Source organism: Acomys russatus, chromosome 23, assembly GCF_903995435.1.
Source record: "Acomys russatus chromosome 23, mAcoRus1.1, whole genome shotgun sequence".
NCBI classification, from domain to species: domain Eukaryota; kingdom Metazoa; phylum Chordata; class Mammalia; order Rodentia; family Muridae; genus Acomys; species Acomys russatus.
This window is the reverse complement of record NC_067159.1, coordinates 52836764-52854994: the sequence shown is the minus strand read 5'-3', so window position 1 is coordinate 52854994 and position 18231 is coordinate 52836764. Positions and strand designations below refer to the sequence as shown.

The window sequence follows — 18231 nt, the reverse complement described above, 5'->3', positions numbered from 1 at the left end:
TGGCATCACTCAACTAATGGCTTAGATTGTGACTGCCTTCTACAGTTAGCTTTTTTACACACACTTGAACTCTGAGGAACATCCATGTGGCTCACTGAACCCCACTCCATGAATAAATAAAACTAGGCAATAATTATTACAGTACATAATTACACTATATAATACATAAATATATTGTTATACATATGACATAATTATTATTTTGGCATTTCGAGACAGGGTTTCTATGTGTAGCCCAGGCTGTCATTGAACTCAGACAACTGCCTGTCTGACTCCCCAGTTGGGATTAAAGGCCTGTGCCACCATGCCCGGTCTAAATATATATATACATTTTTTCAATATCTATGTACTAGATAATCAAACAGGGTAGTTGAATAGAAGACTACTAAAGCTCCCAACACATGGCTTACTAACATGGCAGATTTGATAAACCTTGATTGCTTCAGTAACCTTTCTGCCCTGGGGTTAGGGATCGGGATAAATTCCTAATATAGCCAAAACTGACTTCGATAACCATTCGTTCAACGCTAATATAAAACTAACAACTACAAAAGAGTGCCGTAAAGATTTATTTTAGTTTACGCACCAATTCCGTTAACATACTTTACTGAGACAAGGTCTCTCTTTGTCGTCACGGCTGGCCTCAAACTCAAAGAGACCTGCCTGCCTCTGCCTCTTGAGCTCTGGGAATACAGTCCAGCACCACCCCCCGGGCAAGGCAACACGGTACATTTTTAAGCTACAAAGAAATCAAAGGCTACCTGAAGACATTAAAGCTCCGATCAAGAAAAATTCAAATAGAAGCACTTTTTTTCTTTCAACCCTTTCATCTGCGAAAGCGGTGCCTTTCGGGGTAACAACAGTTAAGTCCCTCCGTAACACAAAGAGGTTGTAGGTTTCGACTAGGGAGAGGCAGATTCAAACGGAACGATCGGGCAGAACGGGCCTGAGGCCATTTTGTGATGAGGAAAGGATTGGTGGAGCGGCACACAAATCCCGCCCCGGTCTCCCTTGTGAACGGGAAGGTGAATGTTACTTTAATTACAGCGAGGGATAGCTCGGCGGAGCGGGAAGCAGTGGAGACCGCTAAGACGACCCCTTCCTGGCCCCAGTCGTGACCCAAAGCTCCCAGAACCTTCCATACTACTGTGTGAGGCGACAAGCACTTTGTGGAACGGAAGCAGACTCGAGGGCAACGGGGCTAAGCGTACTCGGCGGAGAGGCCGTGGCGCGGAAGTGGAAGTCCCGTGGCCGCGATTGGGGAGAGCGCGTGGGAAGCGGGAGTGCGGGGGAGGGGACGGGCTGGGGCCTCGAGTGCCCGGGGCTCCCCCGGGACAAGACGCCATCCGTCTCCTCGGGCCGCAGCCCGCAGGGCGAGCACGGGCGGGCGAGCCCACCCTGCCGGCCGCCGGCTCTCGGGAAGCGGGCGCGCGGTCCACGCTTACCTGCCGGGCTCTCTGCAGGGCATCTTTGAAAGCATCGTTAACCCCGCCGCCGCCGCCGCCGCCAGCTGAGCCAGACGAGGGCGGAGGCACTGTTGAGTAGTCGGCCATGCCCACGCTACAGCAGCCGCCGCCGTTCCCTCGCGGAAGTCCGCCTCTCAGCTAACTGCTAAGAAAGAAAGAAAATGGCGTCCGTCGAGGCTCTATCACATTCTTGCGCGACCATCGTGCCGTAAAGGGGCGGAGCCTAGCCGGCGGAAATCCCGCGACGTTTCAGGGAGCTAACGTGCGGCGGGCGGTGGTGGGGGAGCGGGATTGGGCCGGGCAAAGAACATCGCGAGAGTTGACTAAGAGTCTGCGAGAGTAGGGTCTGTCCTCCTCCTCCTCCTCCTCCCCGCGCCCTTGCGGGCTATTGTTCCCGTGACAGGTGTCGCCGAGGCTTGAGCTCCTGGCTTGTGGGGAAACTGGAAGGCAGAGGCCGTCCTCTCGTGTTTCCGTAGTGAGGGGCATGACGCCGCCGCGCGTTTACGTCCACGCCATAGTGTCGCGCGAGGGCGCGGCCGGGGGGCCCGAGGGCTGCGCGGGGCGTCCGCGGCGACGCTGCGGAACCGTCGGCCGCCCCTCCCGGCGGGAGCTCAGCATGCTTGACTGTGTGACTTGCGCACTGTCCGGTCACTCAGACCGCGGGGCCCTTAGTTCTCGAGCTGATTGCCTACCGGGTGTATATGTAAAATAGTGTGGGTGAGCGGACGGTGAAAATATGGCCGCCCTTTGTCCTTTGAAAACGTGAGTGTTGTTAAATTCAGTATTAGACACCTAGTGTTGTGCGTCTTTGGCCAGTCTTACTGTGTCCTTTACAGTGAGCATTGTGTTCTTGACCCAAATTGGCTTGCCTTCGTTTTCCCCATCCCCCTGCGGGTAAGCAGATAAATGTAATCTGAGTTTTCATTTCTGTACTAGGTGATTTGGGGAGGCAGTTTCTAATATTTGGGGTATGTACCGATAACCACATTTCTTCAGACCGGTCCTGAGCATGCCTTAGGCAATCCTGCCTAATGCTAGTAATTACTGGGATGAATGGGGGTTCTTGAGCCCTGTTTATACTTATGTGTGGCATAATGACACCCTCGCCCCCAATTTAGCTAAGAAAGAATTAGGTAAAAAGGGCTTTCTGACGTATGGCATTACTCCCTCCCCCATCAGTCTAAGAAGCATTTTTCTTATCACCAATCATAGAATGGTAGAAATAGATGCTTCTGTCTTTGTGATAATCGGTAACTAAGGTGCCACTAATTCAAGACCCATTATAGATGAGTTAACAGGTCACGTGCTTGCAGATACAAACAGACCGTGATTTTCTTTAAACCGGCTCGTTCTTGGCCATTTTGTAGTTTAGCTCATCCTTTTTACATGTTCATAGTTATCTCAGGATGTTCGTGGATTTGGAAAAACACCAAAGGTACTGGGCTACAGATTTAGTCAGCAGTTTGTAAGAACTGTAGACGCAGTTGCTAAAAGAGATTTCAGTCGAATTTTGAGAAACTTTGCCCAACAAATAGCACTTATTCATCAGTAATTGATTTTTTATTTCATTAGTTAGATTTATATACCAATTAGATGTTCTGATTAGGATAATTCAGAGTAGTATTTACTCCCCTTTAACTTAATCCACATACACAATCGTTAAACTTTCATTTCTGATTTTTTACAGCATTATATATACTGGAAACATGGGTATTCTAGACTGGAATACATTGGAATCATTGTAGACTAAGATTTCTCAACCTCAATTCTATTGAGATTTTGGACTGAATAATTCTTTGCTGTATAACCTTGTATGTCCCAACATTTAGCAGCGTCTTAGTCCCCCACTTGTGCTCAAGGCCAGTCAGATCCCTTTTAAGCACCACCAATTGTGATCACTGAGAATATCTTCAGATATGGGAAAGCTAAGCTGCTGCTCATCGAGAACCAATAGTTTCCTTAATTCCTGCCTGTCCCTGCCTTCTTTCTGGTCATCAGGAAGACCTTATTGGTCATCTTGCCAGTGTATGCTCTAAAGTCCAATACTGTTTACCATTGTGGCTTCCAGCCCTGGCCCAAGTTACCCATCATTGTAACCCAGACTAAAAGACAACACTTTAGTTTTGCTCCTTCCTGCTTATGTTTCACTTAATAAGGAAATTGCGGGGCTGGAGAGATGGCTCAACAGTTCAGAGCACTGGCTGCTCTTTCAGAGGACCAGGCTTTGGTTCTTACTTACCACATGGCAGCTCACATATCGTCTTCCAACCCCAGTGGGCATCAAACATGCACATGGTACAAATACATACAAACAAAAACACTTGAACATGTAAAATAAAATAATCTTTCAAAAATTAAAGTTTGTACAGAGATGTATAACATAAGGACTCAAAAATAACGACACAGTGGGGAGGGACATCCTCCAAGCACTATATATACTCTTACCTACCTTTTGTAGCCCAAGCGTCTCTTCCTGGCTATAGTGCAATCTTGGAAACAGATATTTCCTATATTTTCCCAGTTACACTTTAAACCCTTTTCCCTAGAAAATCTCCATGTACTTAGGTCTCCATACTTTTCTTCCTCTTACCCCACTCCACCTATTTTCCACTTTGCTAGCCAAGATTTCCCTGCCTCAGTCTGTATTCTTGCTCTTTTCTTTGTCTGGATGCTTTTAGCCCTTGGCATGCATGATTTGAATGCCTCATTCAGGCCTCACTATGATGAATCTCAGGCCATTCTGCAACCACTAACTTATTGCCATGCTCTGTAGCATATATCTGTGTCCTGTGTTTACTTTATTATTTCCCTTAAATTTGCGTGTAAATTGGAGAGCGATGACTTTGTCTCCATTGTTATGAGTTCCTAGCACTGTGTTGACAGTCTAGTTATTTGTTGAGTAAATAAATGTTGAAAAACCCAAACTACATTTTAGTTCATTTTTTGATCTTGGGCGATGGGTGTCTCAGGTTTCTCATGTACATAATCATCATGACCCACCTTGCCGCCCTCAGAGGAGGCACTTCTGAGCTCTGCAGGGATCACACAGTACTATGTACTGGGAGTCAGCACTACTAAATATGTTCCTCTACCTGCTCTTCCCATGATCAGGAGCAATCATGGGTTGTAGTACACTTTAAATGTTCAAATGGTCTTTGTTAAACTCAGATGCCTTATAGATGGCTCATCATCAGGTAAGCGTTCTTGCTGCATTAGTCGGAGGACTTGAATTCAGATCCTCAAAACCCACTAAGCTTGGGCATAGTCACTTCCCAGGCACTCTGGGGGCAGCAGAGAGGCTCATTAGGGCTCGCCGGCTCCCCAGTCCAGCTCTAGGTTGAGTGCCTGTCTCAAGGGACTGAGGCAGAGTGGTAGAGCACAGCACCTGATGTCTTGGCTTCCACATTTACATACATGTACAGAATTAAGTTTTAAAAGTTACCATGACTTTGGAACAAGGTAGAGAACAGTTTAATCAGTGTCGGAGACTGGAGGCGTTCATACAGAGAAGGTAATTTGGGGTTTTTCTGTGTGGTTGTTTGAGACACAACCTCATTATGTTAGCTCTGGCTAGCTTAGAACTCAATATGTAGACCAGACTAGCCTGAACTCAAGGGAATTCATCCTATGAAAGCGGTTTTCCTTGCCCCTTTAGCTCTGAACCACCGAACCATTTTTGAGGTGAAGATGCTTAAACTAAAATTTTAAAATGCCAAAGAACTTTTTTCCCACCTATGTTGTAAATCTAAACCAGGACCTTCTGTTCAAGGAGGTAGTCTTATCACTCAGCTATATCCTGATACGGTGCCAAAGTTTATAGTCTGTCAGAACTCTCACCAGCTTTGTGATTCAAACTAGAATAGTATTTCTTTTATTTCTTATTGCTAATACATTGGATATTTTCCAAATATTAATAAAAAGTATCTTTTTGATATTTTCAAACATTTGATAACATTTGCTCCATGTTACACATATTTATTCAACATCTAGTATTTGAGCATTTGGGTTTTTTAATGTGCGCTGGTGTTTTGCCTGCATGTCTGTGTGTGTGAGGGTGTCAGATCCCCTGGAACTGGAATTGAGGGCTGCAGTGTGGGTAGTGGGAACTGAAGCTGGGTCCCTTGGAAGAGCAGCCAGTGCTTTTACCCACTGATCCATCTTTCTACCCCCGAGCATTTGCTTCTTAAAGATGAGTTCTAGCTGTATTGCTAAGGAGGCAGAATATAAACAAATCTTTTATTTTTTTATCTGAACTTTTTAAGAAAATATATTTTCTAAGTGCCATAAAGTTGAGTCCTAAAAAGAGCAGTTAGACAGTTTAAGAAATTTTTGAAATTTGTATGAAGCCATATGTTTTAAAAAGACTTTTCCAGAGGTTCATGCCTTAATATTTAGATAACTATGGATTCACATATTCAATGTGTAGAACTCAAATCGTCTCGTTTTGTAATCAGGACATCAACTTTTACTTTCTTTCTTTTTTTTTTTTTTTAATTTATTCTTGTTACATCTCAATGTTTATCCCATCCCTTGTATCCTCCCATTCCCCCCCCCATTTTCCCATTATTCCCCTCCTCTATGACTGTTCCTGAGGGGGATTATGTCCCCCTATATATTCTCATAGGGTATCAAGTCTCTTCTTGGCTACTTGCTGTCCTTCCTCTGAGTGCCACCAGGTCTCCCCCTCCAGGGGACATGGTCAAATGTGAGGCACCAGAGTACGTGAGAAAGTCGTATCACACTCTCCACTCAACTGTGGAGAATATTCTGACCATTGGCTAGATCTGGGAAGGGGTTTAAAGTTTACCTCCTGTATTGTCCTTGGCTGGTGCCTTAGTTTGAGCGGGACCCCTGGGCCCAAATCTGCCTATCATATTGTTCTACTCAGTAGAAGAGTGGATAAAGAAACTGTGGTACATATACACTATGGAATACTACTCAGCTATTAAAAACAAGGAATTCCCGAAATTTGTGGATAAATGGATTGAGCTAGAAATGGTCATAATGAGTGAGTTAACCCAGAAGCAGAAAGAATCAAATGGTATATACTCACTTATATCTGCATACTAGCCCAAGGGGCATGTCCCATGAAAGCCTTCACTTACCAGGAAACTGGGACAGAGGGGAAGGCATCCTATTGGGACTCTAAATGAGAGACGCATGGGAGAACAGCAAAATAATAGGATCCAGAGGGTCCTAGAAATCTACAAGTAGAACTTTTACTTTCTAACATTTTCTTCTGGAGCTAGATTCTTAGAAAGCTGAATATCTTTCCCAGAGAAATCCTTAAGATGGGTTCATATGAGATTAAGACTCACTTGGGATAACTGTTTGGTTTGGTTTTTTTATACAGGATTTCTTCGTGTAGCCTTGGCTGTGCTTGACTCGCTTTATAGACCAGGCTGGCTTCTGCCTCCCAAGTGCTGGGATTAAAGGCGTGCACCACCAAACACAGAGACATTTCCATTTCTATTTATAGCTATGATAATTCTAGAATTTGTCCTCTGATTCGCTATGCTTTTTAAAATTGTTTTTGTTAATTGATGGTTTCATTTCATTTTGAGAATGTATTTAAAGAGACGTGTACTTGAGAGGAAAATGGAATTAATGTTTTTACACAAAGCATCTGAAGTTCCTGTTTTCCTGTGATTTCTTACACCATTTTGTCTAGTTGTAGCAAGTGAGGATATAACTACTTCTCCTTCAGAGTCAAATGGTAGTATTTTATTTTATTAGTTTCAAGACAGGGTCTTGTGTGACCCGGGTTGACCTTGAAGTTGACATTGATATGACGATTGACACCTAGTAGGTATGCAGGAATTCTTCTCTTTGTTCAGTCCCCTAAACAAGCTGGGCATTGTGCTGGCGGTGGGCATGCCCAGTAAACAGTAACAGTGCCCCCTTTTTGAAGGTGCTTTTAGTCTATATAAAGTCAGGGAATCATGAGTCACTTTGTCCAGTCTCTATTTCCTTTCATACAGTTATTCCCATCAGTCTAGTAGTAAAACTTTGTAATTCGTTAGACAGTGGATTGAAAGATTGGGATGGGAAAAGCCTAATGATCAGATAGATAGGTCATTCATCTAGCAAACACTTACCTCCTAGTGTAAATAATGTCATGAATGCCCATTGTTGTCATCTTTAACCCTAGTAAAGAGCTCAGCCCTGGCCAAGTCACTGAGCTGGCCCCAAGCACTACACGCTAAAGCTCTGGCTCTTTCTGTTTCTGGTAGTATTCTCAACAGAGTATGAGCCCCTTAAGGCACTGTCTCTGTAACAGTTAGGGGCTTAGTAACAACTAGAACATATATATACACATATCTCGACTTTCCCTTCAGACGTCATACCCTTACGTTCTCTTTGATTAGTAACAGTTGTGCACACCTTCGTTCAGCCTAGAGACCAGCATCCCTTAGCCTTCCTAACCTGCACATTTACCTGGCTGAAAAATTATGCAGAATCTAAAGTTTCTCCTTTATGATAAACATCTTACTTTAGGTTCTGCAGTTAATCATTTCTGTTCATTGAACAAAAGTTAATCAGTGTGTTAAGCAAAGGTCTTGTTCTGGTAGAAAAAAGCAAGAGGGGGAAAGGGAGGGAGCAAGAGGGAGGGAGCAAGAGGGAGGGAGGAAGGTCCCTCTGGGACATTACAGCCTAGTGAAAAGGGCACACATTTGTGTAGGGTAATAAGTGAGAGCTGAGATCTGGTGACCTGTGGATGAGGAGCCTCAGCTCAGTCAGGTCCACAGCAGCACAACGCTCAGGCTGGGGCTCAAGGCAGAAGTTAAGCTCCGTGGAGAGTTTCTGGAGTAAAGGTTGACACGTTCGTTTTATATATAACAAATAGGTCAAAGGCGTACCATTTAGTGCAGGGATTTCCACCACTGCTGTTGCTCAGAAACTTTTTTCCCTGATAATAATTCATTGGTAGTGGCACATCATTAGACAGTTAACCTTCATTTCTTGCCAATTCTATATTTATGAATTTGCCTACTTAACAAAATTTATATTTATCGCCAGATGAATTTTCAAGATGATTGGGGTCATTGAAGATGCACACATGCAGAGTAGCAATGTGACTCTTACGCACCAGCTTCAAGCTGAACAGAAAGGCTTTGCATTCTTTTACATTTTTCATTTACCTAATTTGTGGGTGTGCATGCACATGCTAGAGGTGAAAATGTGCACTCTCTGTCTGAGGTAGGATCTCTTACAGAGCCTGCAGCTTGCTGTTGCAGCTTCCCTGGCTCTCTCTGCTCCCACAGCACCGGATGAAGGTGCACACAGCCTGGCAGCTTTTGTCTGAGTGGTGGGGCTCTGCGCTCAGGGCCTCACACTTGCACAGCACCCGAACCATTGCTCCAGCCTCGGGTCTTTTGTATTCTCATTTTAGCTCTTTACTATAAGTAAGTCCTTTTAAGACTTTATTTAGTATAACTTTTTTTTTTTTTTTGCACTCTTGTTGATTTTTTTTTAAAAAGTAGTTTCATCATTGAATGAATCCCAAACACAATGCTGAAATGCTTCTATTTCTAAGTATTGGCGGCTCTGATGTACCTGATGGAGAAAATGTGTGCTATGTAAGTTCATCAGGCGTGACTTACACTGCTTTTGGCTATGAGTTAATGTCAGTAAGTTAACAACATAAATAGCAATCTTTCAGTAGGAATGCCTAGAAAAGAGAGGTGCTTGATGAAAATCTGACCAGACACTCGCAGGTGCCTGTATTTCCCTTAGGAGCAATGACTCAGAGTGTGGTAACTCAGCATCTGCCACAGCTGGAGAAAGTAAGTCTGGTTTTGGGGAAATGGCCAGTTAGTTATAGTCAGGATTCATGAGTTAGGTGAAAATGATCAACTGACCAAAACTGTTTGATTGCGAAGCAGCCTTTCTCAGCCATTTACAGCACATACACTACCTTTTAAGAATAACTCAGCTTACCCCCAAGAATTCCTGTATTTATTATATGTGCCCCGCCCCCAGCAGGCATGGCCAGGTTGAGAGTCAGACTACAGATATTATTTATACCATTAGCCAAGCAAAAGATGCTGACTTTTACTTTTTGAGGGCTTATAATATAAAATATATTTTAAAGGAATTGTGCAAAAAGCAGGCTTTTTTTGGTTTTGTTTAGTGCTTTTTAAAAATCCCTTCATGAGGAGTAACTTGTCATGCAAGTCATGAGAGTCAGCAAACATTTGCCATTACTGTCCAGTCATTGTTGGCCATCTAGTCCTGGCTGTAACTGCTCATTTCTACCACTCTCTGGTGGAAGGAATGGTAGGCAGTAGGTACCTTATGTATTTACAGTGGAAACCTTTCGTGGGCCAGTGACTGCCTTCTATACTGTTTATCCTTCATGACGCAAACAATGATCTAATCCAGAGAGCTTAACAAAGACTACATGTTTAATTTTTATTATGTTCGCTCACGCACTTGTGTGTGTGTGTGTGTGTGTGTGTGTGTGTGTGCGCGCGCGCCATGGCATAAATATTGAAGGTCAGAGAACAGTTTTGTGGGAGTACTTTTTCTTTCTTCATCATGTGAGATCTGGAGATTGAACCCAGGTCATCAGGCTTGATAGCAAGCAACTTTACCTATTAAACCAATCTTGTTGGCCTAATAAAGGCTATATTTTAAAAACATTTTCACCACTTATATTTCAATTATTTTTGATATCTTAATTTAAAAAATCTGTGCTCTCTAAGCAAAAACAGTAGTTTGAGCTCATTGTATTTAGAATTAAGCAGCCAATAATCCAGTTTTATAGTGTTGGTGAGTACTGTAGGATTGGTTTGCTCTTTTTGTTTGTTTTTGTTTTTGTTTTTTTCAAGACAGGGTTTCTCTGTGTAGCCTTAGCTGTCCTGGACTTGCTCTGTAACCCAGGCTGGTCTCGAACTCACAGAGCTCCTGCCTCTGCCTCCCGAGTGCTGGCATTGCAGATGCACCACCACACCTGGCTGGTTTGCTCATTTTGGTGAATAGCATACTACTTATTTTTGGTAGCTGTAATAAGTCTTTGAATTGTGGTTAAGTCTCCTTAGTAGCCTCAGTTTGATTATGCCTGCATGGATTTAATGTGATTTATAGTAAAATTTGGTTCAGATTTAAATTAAATCATTTCATAGCTGTAAATACTTAGCGAGCTAAACATCTTTCAGGACAGTCACTGTGTCACACTGTTGGCCAAGAGCTTCGTGTTCCTATGGGGTAACCCCTCTCCTTACCTGCCTCTCCTTTTGTGATAAGTGTTTATTTCCTTGTACTATGCACTACTTGTCTTAGGAGGTACAGCCCCCCCCCCCACCCATTATTTTTGAGACAGGTTTCTCTGTATATCCCAGGCTGGCCTCGTACTCACAAAGATCTGCCTGCCTCTGCCTCCCAAGTGTTAGGATTAAAGATGTGCTCCAACCTGTTCACGAGGAGAAGAAACTCTAGAAATGGAGAAACTAAGAGCCAGTTTGTTTCCTAGTGTGAATTTACTCTGAACATCTGCAAGTGCCTCCTGCCTGAGCGTGCGTGTTGCCTTAGTTTGGGCTTGGGTTTTTTGCTTGTTTTGGTTTGTAATTTTGTCTCCCCTGACTCCACTTTTCCCCAAACTGACTGAACCCATGGCCAAGTACTCTACCACGGAGCTAAATCTCTGACCCAGGAGCATGTGTAAATAACAGCAATTACCAGTACCATAAATACTGAGTTTTGTTTTAAATCCATTCATCTTTAAAAAAAAAAAATGATATGAAATGCTTTTCTGTGATTGAAAATGGATTTTTAAAAAAAGATTTATTATTATTGTTATTATTATTTATTATGTACACCTGAAGGCCAGAAGAGGGCATCAGATCAGATGGTTGTGAGCCACTATGTGGTTTCTGGGAATTGAACTCAGGACCCCTGAAAGAACAATCAGTGCCCTTAACCTCTGCGCCATCTCTCCAGCCCCTGAAAATAGATTGTTTAGTCACCTAAGAGATTTTTCCAGGTATGTATCTGAGATGATGTACGTGTGTGATATACGTAAGTTTATAGTCTAAGAGGCTGAAACCTGGTCATCGGGACTCACTAGACCTGCCCTGTCTGATGCCACATGTTGATGGCAGGCTGTCAGAAGAGATGCTGTGAAGTGTGGGCATACCCTGATTTTAAAGGTTTAGTGTCCCCAAAAGCATGTAAAGTGTTTTGTTGATCATTTGTATGCTGATTACATGTCACAGTGATTTTTTTGTTGTTTTTTAAGACAGGGTTTCTCTGTGTAGCCTTGACTGTCCTGGACTTTGTAGACCAGGTTGCCTTGAACTCACCTGCCTTTGCCTTCCCTAGTGCTGGGATTACAGGCATGTGCCACCTCGCCTTGCTCACAGTCATCTTTTAACATGCAGCATTATAAGCACATATCAATCCATTTAAAATAATCTAGAAATCCCAGTTTCTTCTGGCCACCTAAGTTGGTGTTGAAAATAAACATATACGTATATGTATATATAATGCACACATACATACATACATACATACATATATATGTATATAGCTTTCAAAAATGATATAAAGTATTATAAAAATTTTAAAGGACAATGAATGTCTTCATCTATCACTCTCAACCTTATTTTTTAAATATTTTATTAATTTATTTGTATTACATCTCAATTGTTATCCCAGCCCTTGCATCCTCCATTCCTCCTTCCCTCCCGCTTTCCCCTTACTCCCCTCCCCTATGACTGTGAGTGAGGGGGACCTCCTCCCCCTGTATATGCTCATAGGCTATCAAGTCTCTTCTTGGTAGCCTGCTGCCCTTCCTCTGAGTGCCACCAGGTCTCCCCATCCAGGGGATGTGGTCAAATATGGGGCACCAGAGTTCTTGTGAAAGTCAGACCCCACTCACCACTCAACTGTGGAGAATGCCCTGTCCATTGGCTAGATCTGGGTAGGGGTTCGAAGTTTACTGCACGTATTGTCCTTGGCTGGTGCCCAGCTCCACCCATCATAATGTTCTTGTAGGTTTCTAGGACCCTCTGGATCCTTCTATTTCCCCATTCTCCCATGCTTCTCTCACCTAAAGTCCCAATAGGATGTCCTCCCCCCTGACCCACTTTCCTGGTAAGTGAAGACTTTCATGGGACATGCCCCTTGGGCTAGTGCCCAGATATGAGTATATACCATTTGAGTCTTTCTGCTTCTGGGTTAACTCACTCATGATAATTTCTAGTCCACAAATCGGGAATTCCTTGTTTTTAATAGCCGAGTAGTATTCCATAGTGTATATGTACCACAGTTTCTTTATCCATTCTTCTACTGAGGGACACTTAGGCTGTTTCCATGTTCTGGCTATTATGAATAAGGCTGCTATGAACATGGTTGAGCAAATTTTCTTGTTGTGTGCTGGAGCATCTTCTGGGTATATTCCAAGGAGTGGAATAGCTGGGTCTTGAGGAAGCCCTATTCCCATTTTTCTGAGAAAGCGCCAGATAGATTTCCAAAGTGTCAACCTTATTTTTTAAGACAAAGTCTTTCAGTGAACCTGGAGCTGGTTTTTTTTTCTCTCCAAAGACAGATTTAATAATAAGCTGTATGTATGTGGTCAGGTTATTCCTGCACCAGGTGGGGAGCAGAACAGACAATGAAAATCCACGGTCAGACTTGGTGAAAGTGACGTCAAAATTCTTGGCACTGATTAGTGTAGGCTCAGGTGCTGCTTAAACACTCAACTGTAGGATAGAATGGTGACCAGGCTCACCTCTTTTTCGTCTTCCTCCTCCTCTCTTTCCCTCTTCTCTCTTCTCTCTCTCTCTCTCTCTCTCTCTCTCTCTCTCTCTCTCTGAGACATTCTCATGTAGCCCAAGTTAGACTCAAACTCAGTGTGTATCTGAGATTGGCATTGAACTCCTGATGGGGAGCTAGCTGCTTTTTAGGCAGACTGACCAGCAATCAATTGCCCAGAATCTGCTCTCTCTGGGGCCTCTCCCACATTCCTCAGCAGTTACAGGTATCTGCCATTTGGCTTGTATGAGGGTGCTGGGGATTGCTCAGTGCTTTCCTAATAAGATTCCTTCCCAGCCCCAGGAACACTATTCATAAAGTAGATCACAAGTTGCTAGAAAAGTATACTTAGCTCCCTTTTTGTTTTGAAGTTCCTAGTAAACTGTTGGTGACTTCCTTTAACAGAGTAACAGAAGGGCTAATTGTTACTTGAAAACATTTAAATATTACAGTATGAATAAATTAGTTATGTACTCCCCCAAAAGAAAAATAATTAACTATATTCCTATTCAAGAAAGTTTTGAAGCACAAAATATTTCTGGATAGTATTCCCCAGTAACTCTAGTAAATTCTGTTTGTGTCTCTATATAGCTTGGCTGTCCTAGAATTCACTATGTAGACCATGTGGCCTCAGGCTCACAGACATTAAAGATGTGTGCCACTATACCTGAACTACTTTAGAAGTTTTTAATATGCTTCGTAATGCAGTTTTATTTTTATCATATTTTTGTTGTCTTTTGTTTTTTGAGACAGGTTTTTTCTGTGTAACAACCTGGGCTGTTCTGGAACTCACTTTGTAGAGCAGGTTGGCCTCTAGACTCACCTGCCTCCCAAGTAGGGGATTAAAGCATGCCCTGCTTAATTTTTATTTTATGCAAATGAGTGCTTTGCCTGAATGTTATATGCACATTATATGTGTGCAGTATCCACAGAGGTCAGAAGAGGGCGCTGGATCCCCTGGACCTGGAGTTATAGAGCTCCTCTGCAAGAGTAGCAAGCGCCCTTAACCACTGAGCAAAGCTCATTTCAAATTGTGTGCTCTTTCATATTGTAGTTGTCTCATAACCAACATAATAACAGCACTTTTAACAGTTTTATGTGCATGAATATTTTGCCTGCATGCATGTATACACACCACATGCATGTAATCCCCTGGAACTGGAGATGGATAGTTGTGAGCCACCATGTGGGCTTTGGACACCAAAGTTGGGTCCTCTGAAAAAGCAAGTACTCTTAACCAGCCAATTTCTCCAGCCCAACTGAGTAGTACTTTCGTGATTAATTTCACTTGCTTTGTACCAGACTTTATTGAACTTAAGTCAATTGTAGATGTAAAAAGCAAGCTTTTACATTCATGAGGTCCAGGGACCCCGAGGTGGGACAGCAGCAGCTGTGATGAAGAGGGTCCAAAGGCGTTTGCTCTAGGCCGATCTGGGCTAGGAACTGGTTGCTTCTAGTGTTTATCTCTGTACTTTCACTTGTAAGCTTTCGGGCTATTTGGGGCCACTGAACTTTCTTAACTCTTTTTTTTTTTTAATTAAAAATTTTACATATACATCTATATTATCACACCTACCTACAACAAACTGCATGCAGCAAAAGAACCAGAGAGCATTCAGGAATTACATTCATGTTACACTCATAGTGTTTTGGCCCTTTGTATTTGCCAACCTTGAGGAAAACATCTTTCCTATCTTGGTCAATCTAAAATTCTGAATGTAACTCAATATCTATCATGTCTCATCTCTATCAACTTAAAACATCTATCTAGACCTAAAGACATCTCAATCCCCAAACAACTAGGATCAACTGTGACACTCAACTATTTGGTCTTCAACCCCATCAGAGACTTGAGAAGGAGTAAAATTTATTACCTGGGGGCCTGGAGAGATGGCTCAGAGGTTAAGAACACTGGCAGTTGTGCCAAAGGTTCTGAGTTCAATTTCCAGCAACCACATGGTGGTTCACAACCATCTATACTGAGATCTGGTGCCCTCTTCTGACATGTAGGCACTATTTGCATAATTAATTAATTAATTACCTGAGTAAACAGGAAGTACAGGTTAGCAGCTTTCCTAATTTAATAATAAGAGGAAAAAATGACAGAGACAGTTTGCTGCCTGAACAGTCAGTCAGTCTCTCTCTCTCTCTCTAGTTTTTTTGAGACAGGGTTTCTCTGTGTAACCTTGGCTGTCCTGCACTTGTTTTGTAGAGCAGGATGGCCTTGAACTCACAGAGATCTTCCTGCCTTTGCCACCATGTTTGGTGTGTGTGTGTGTGCACTTTTCTAAGTAAGAGTATTACACATGACATGGCTGTCTTCTGAAAGAAAGTTGTTGGATTTCCCTCAATAACATGTTTAATCTTCCTAGTGTTATCCATATTTAAATACAGTGCATGCCAGCCCTATAAAGTTGATACTGACAGATAAGGAAGTGAAATGCAGGGTTTAGATCCAAGGCCGCACAGCGGGTGACTGGTTTGCCAGAATTCTAACCCAGAAAGGCTTGACTCCAGAATGTGCTTTTAACAACTACTGTAAGCCATGGATTAAATGGTCCTTACTTAGTATCGCCATGGGTTTTCTTCCTTCTGCCTTTCCTTTTCCTTCCTTCTGTCCCCTGGGGATTAAACCTAGAGTCTTATCTATGGCCGACAAGTATTTTACCACACACTTGAGAGGTAAACCTTTTCTTTTAACTTTTTTCCTTCTTTCTTCCTTTCCTTCCTTCGCTCCCTCCCTCTCTACTTTCCCTCCTCCTCTTTCTTCTTTTTAAAATAAGCTGTAACTTTGCTGTGTAGCCCAGGATGGCTTGTAGCTCACTCTATGCCCCAGGCATAGCATTAAAAGTCAACAGTAACCGTGCTGCCCCAGCCTGCCAAGTTCTAGAACTACAGTACACTGCCATACCTGACTACCTTGAAAGATGTAATGACCATTGGACATATGTAGATTTGAGGTTAGATATTCAGCTATCAGAATGAGTAGGAACACAGGATAAAAGAGGATAAAATTGCTTGTCCTGAGGTAGAAAGTGCAGGGGACTGGAGGTCATGATTTTCTGAACGTGACCCGTTTAAAAACTAAGTATTGGTAGAAAAAGGTTTTAACAAGTGCATCAGTAAAATATTAATTCGTTCTCAGGTATTTGAGATTATGTTAGCTGATTGATTGATTAATTAATTAGAGACAGTGTCTTCTCTACAGCCCAGGCTGGCCTAAAATTTGCCATTCCTTACTTCAGCCTTCTTAGTGACCTAATTTTAAAATTAATTTTTTCTGAGGAGTCCTAGAGATCAGCTCATGTCTCTGCTCTCCCAGTAGACTGAGGATGGTTTGTGACTTAAGACAGGGTTTCCCTATGTAGCCCAGGCTGGCCATGAGCTCACTGTGTAGCTTAGGGCTGACCTTCAGCTGCCTCACTCTCTTGAGGGCTGGAAATTGTGGTGTTAGCCATCCCAACAGCTAAGGTTTGCATTGTTATGTAGGAATAAAAACAAAATTAAAAGAAAATGGAATCAGTTGAGTGATGTTTATACTTCTAGGTGTCTGGAGTTTCAGTGCTGTCTTCTGTACAGATAAGTTTTATATAGTTATTAAAGCCTAATATCCCATGTAAGGAAGTTTGATTAAAGTGCCAAGAACAAAATAAATAACTTTAAATTTTTTAATTCATTCTGGCCCATGTATCATTAAAATTAAGTGACATTTCATTTCTACATACTATTATGCATGAAAGCGTTATTGCTGTTAATGTTGATAAAATAATCACATTTAAGCTTTTTTATATACTTGGAACAATAAACTCATAGTCCTTTGAGGCCTGGAATTGCAGGCATGAACACCAGGCCTACCTACTTTTAATAAAAAAGAGGATAACTCTAGCTTCATGGTGTCTTGCCAGTTAGTAGTAAAATAAACATTTTAAATGCCAAGTCCTAATTTAATACTTGGACAAGAATACATTAGCCTTTAATTTTAAGGAGAAAATGAGTCAGTTACTAATTGCAGTTTCTCTTCATATCCTCTCCCGTATTTACAAACACACGCCTGTATCAGCAAGCTGATGCTTATAATTGAGTGTGATGGTGTGTTCATTTTCAAAATAGCAATCTCATGGTGACTTTGGTGCTGCCTTCTCCCAGGTTCTTTGGGTTTGAAAAAGAAGGACACTGATGATTGTTGATAACACGAGACCAGCTCCCTAAGCTGTGTGACTGTAGGAGGACGGAAGAGGTTCCCAGCAGCAAGATGCTGTGGGGGGAGTTTGAGAGCCAGGAAGTCACAGGCTCCAAGTCTGCTCAATGAAGCCTTCAGAAGTGCCTCACCATCAAAGTGTTGGCACGCAGAGGGCCGGCCGGCCACACTGCTCTGAGTTGAGTACAGTTTTTTGGACATCGTCTTAGTGACCTATCTTTTCAAGATCGTGTCAAAATGGTAGCTGGAGTACAACGGTGGAAGGCTGCTCTAGTAGCTATGGCCGAGGCCTTGAGTTTCAGTGCTCACCTAGAAATGGAAACATTTCTTAAAAAAAACATTTTTTAAAAAGGTTGAAAAACCGTAAAGAGATAAAAGATGAGTTATTTACATTCAAAATATTTCTCTTATGTCCAAGATACCTTTTATAAGAAAGCATAAAATGATATGTAAATGCAAAAGTGATTTAAACTTTGTTAACAAAAAAATCATTACAGCAAATAGCGACAACTGTTTTTTAAAGGGATTAAAAGGAAATATACTAATATTTCTGATATACTAATAGTGTCATGAATACTAAAAAGATAGGGAGGATTTCCCTCATGCTTTAAAAAAAAAAAATCTTTGTCACTAAGTACATATTTAAAATTAGGAGAAATGTGTTTTTAAAGTAGTTGTTATCTCTTTTTAATAGTCTATCCAGATTTTAAGTTGGTCCAGTGTGGGTGAGATCCACACTGAAGTGAGCATGTTGAAATCTGAGCCTTCCCAAGTCCCCTGCAGTATGAAATGAATGCTGGCCGTGACCTT

General features: G+C 42.3%; 1 protein-coding gene across 16 annotated transcripts in view; it reads right to left on the bottom strand.

The window, feature by feature from the left end:
* The window catches only part of Fubp1 (far upstream element binding protein 1), a 909332-nt gene that overhangs the window by 27090 nt on the left and 864011 nt on the right, over positions 1-18231 (bottom strand). For 7 of the 16 annotated variants that reach the window (XR_007832814.1, XR_007832813.1, XR_007832815.1 and 4 more), the window contains exon 1: positions 1446-1693. The exons of 2 other annotated variants lie outside the window; for them this stretch is intronic. Coding sequence is in view for 6 of the 14 variants with exons in the window: in XM_051166044.1 (XP_051022001.1) it covers positions 1446-1553 (108 nt within the window). In the remaining 8 variants the exon portion in view is untranslated. Of the gene's footprint in view, positions 1-1445; positions 1696-18231 lie in introns of those variants that run through there. 7 more of the 16 variants (XR_007832810.1, XR_007832809.1, XR_007832811.1 and 4 more) reach the window with 2 other exon arrangements.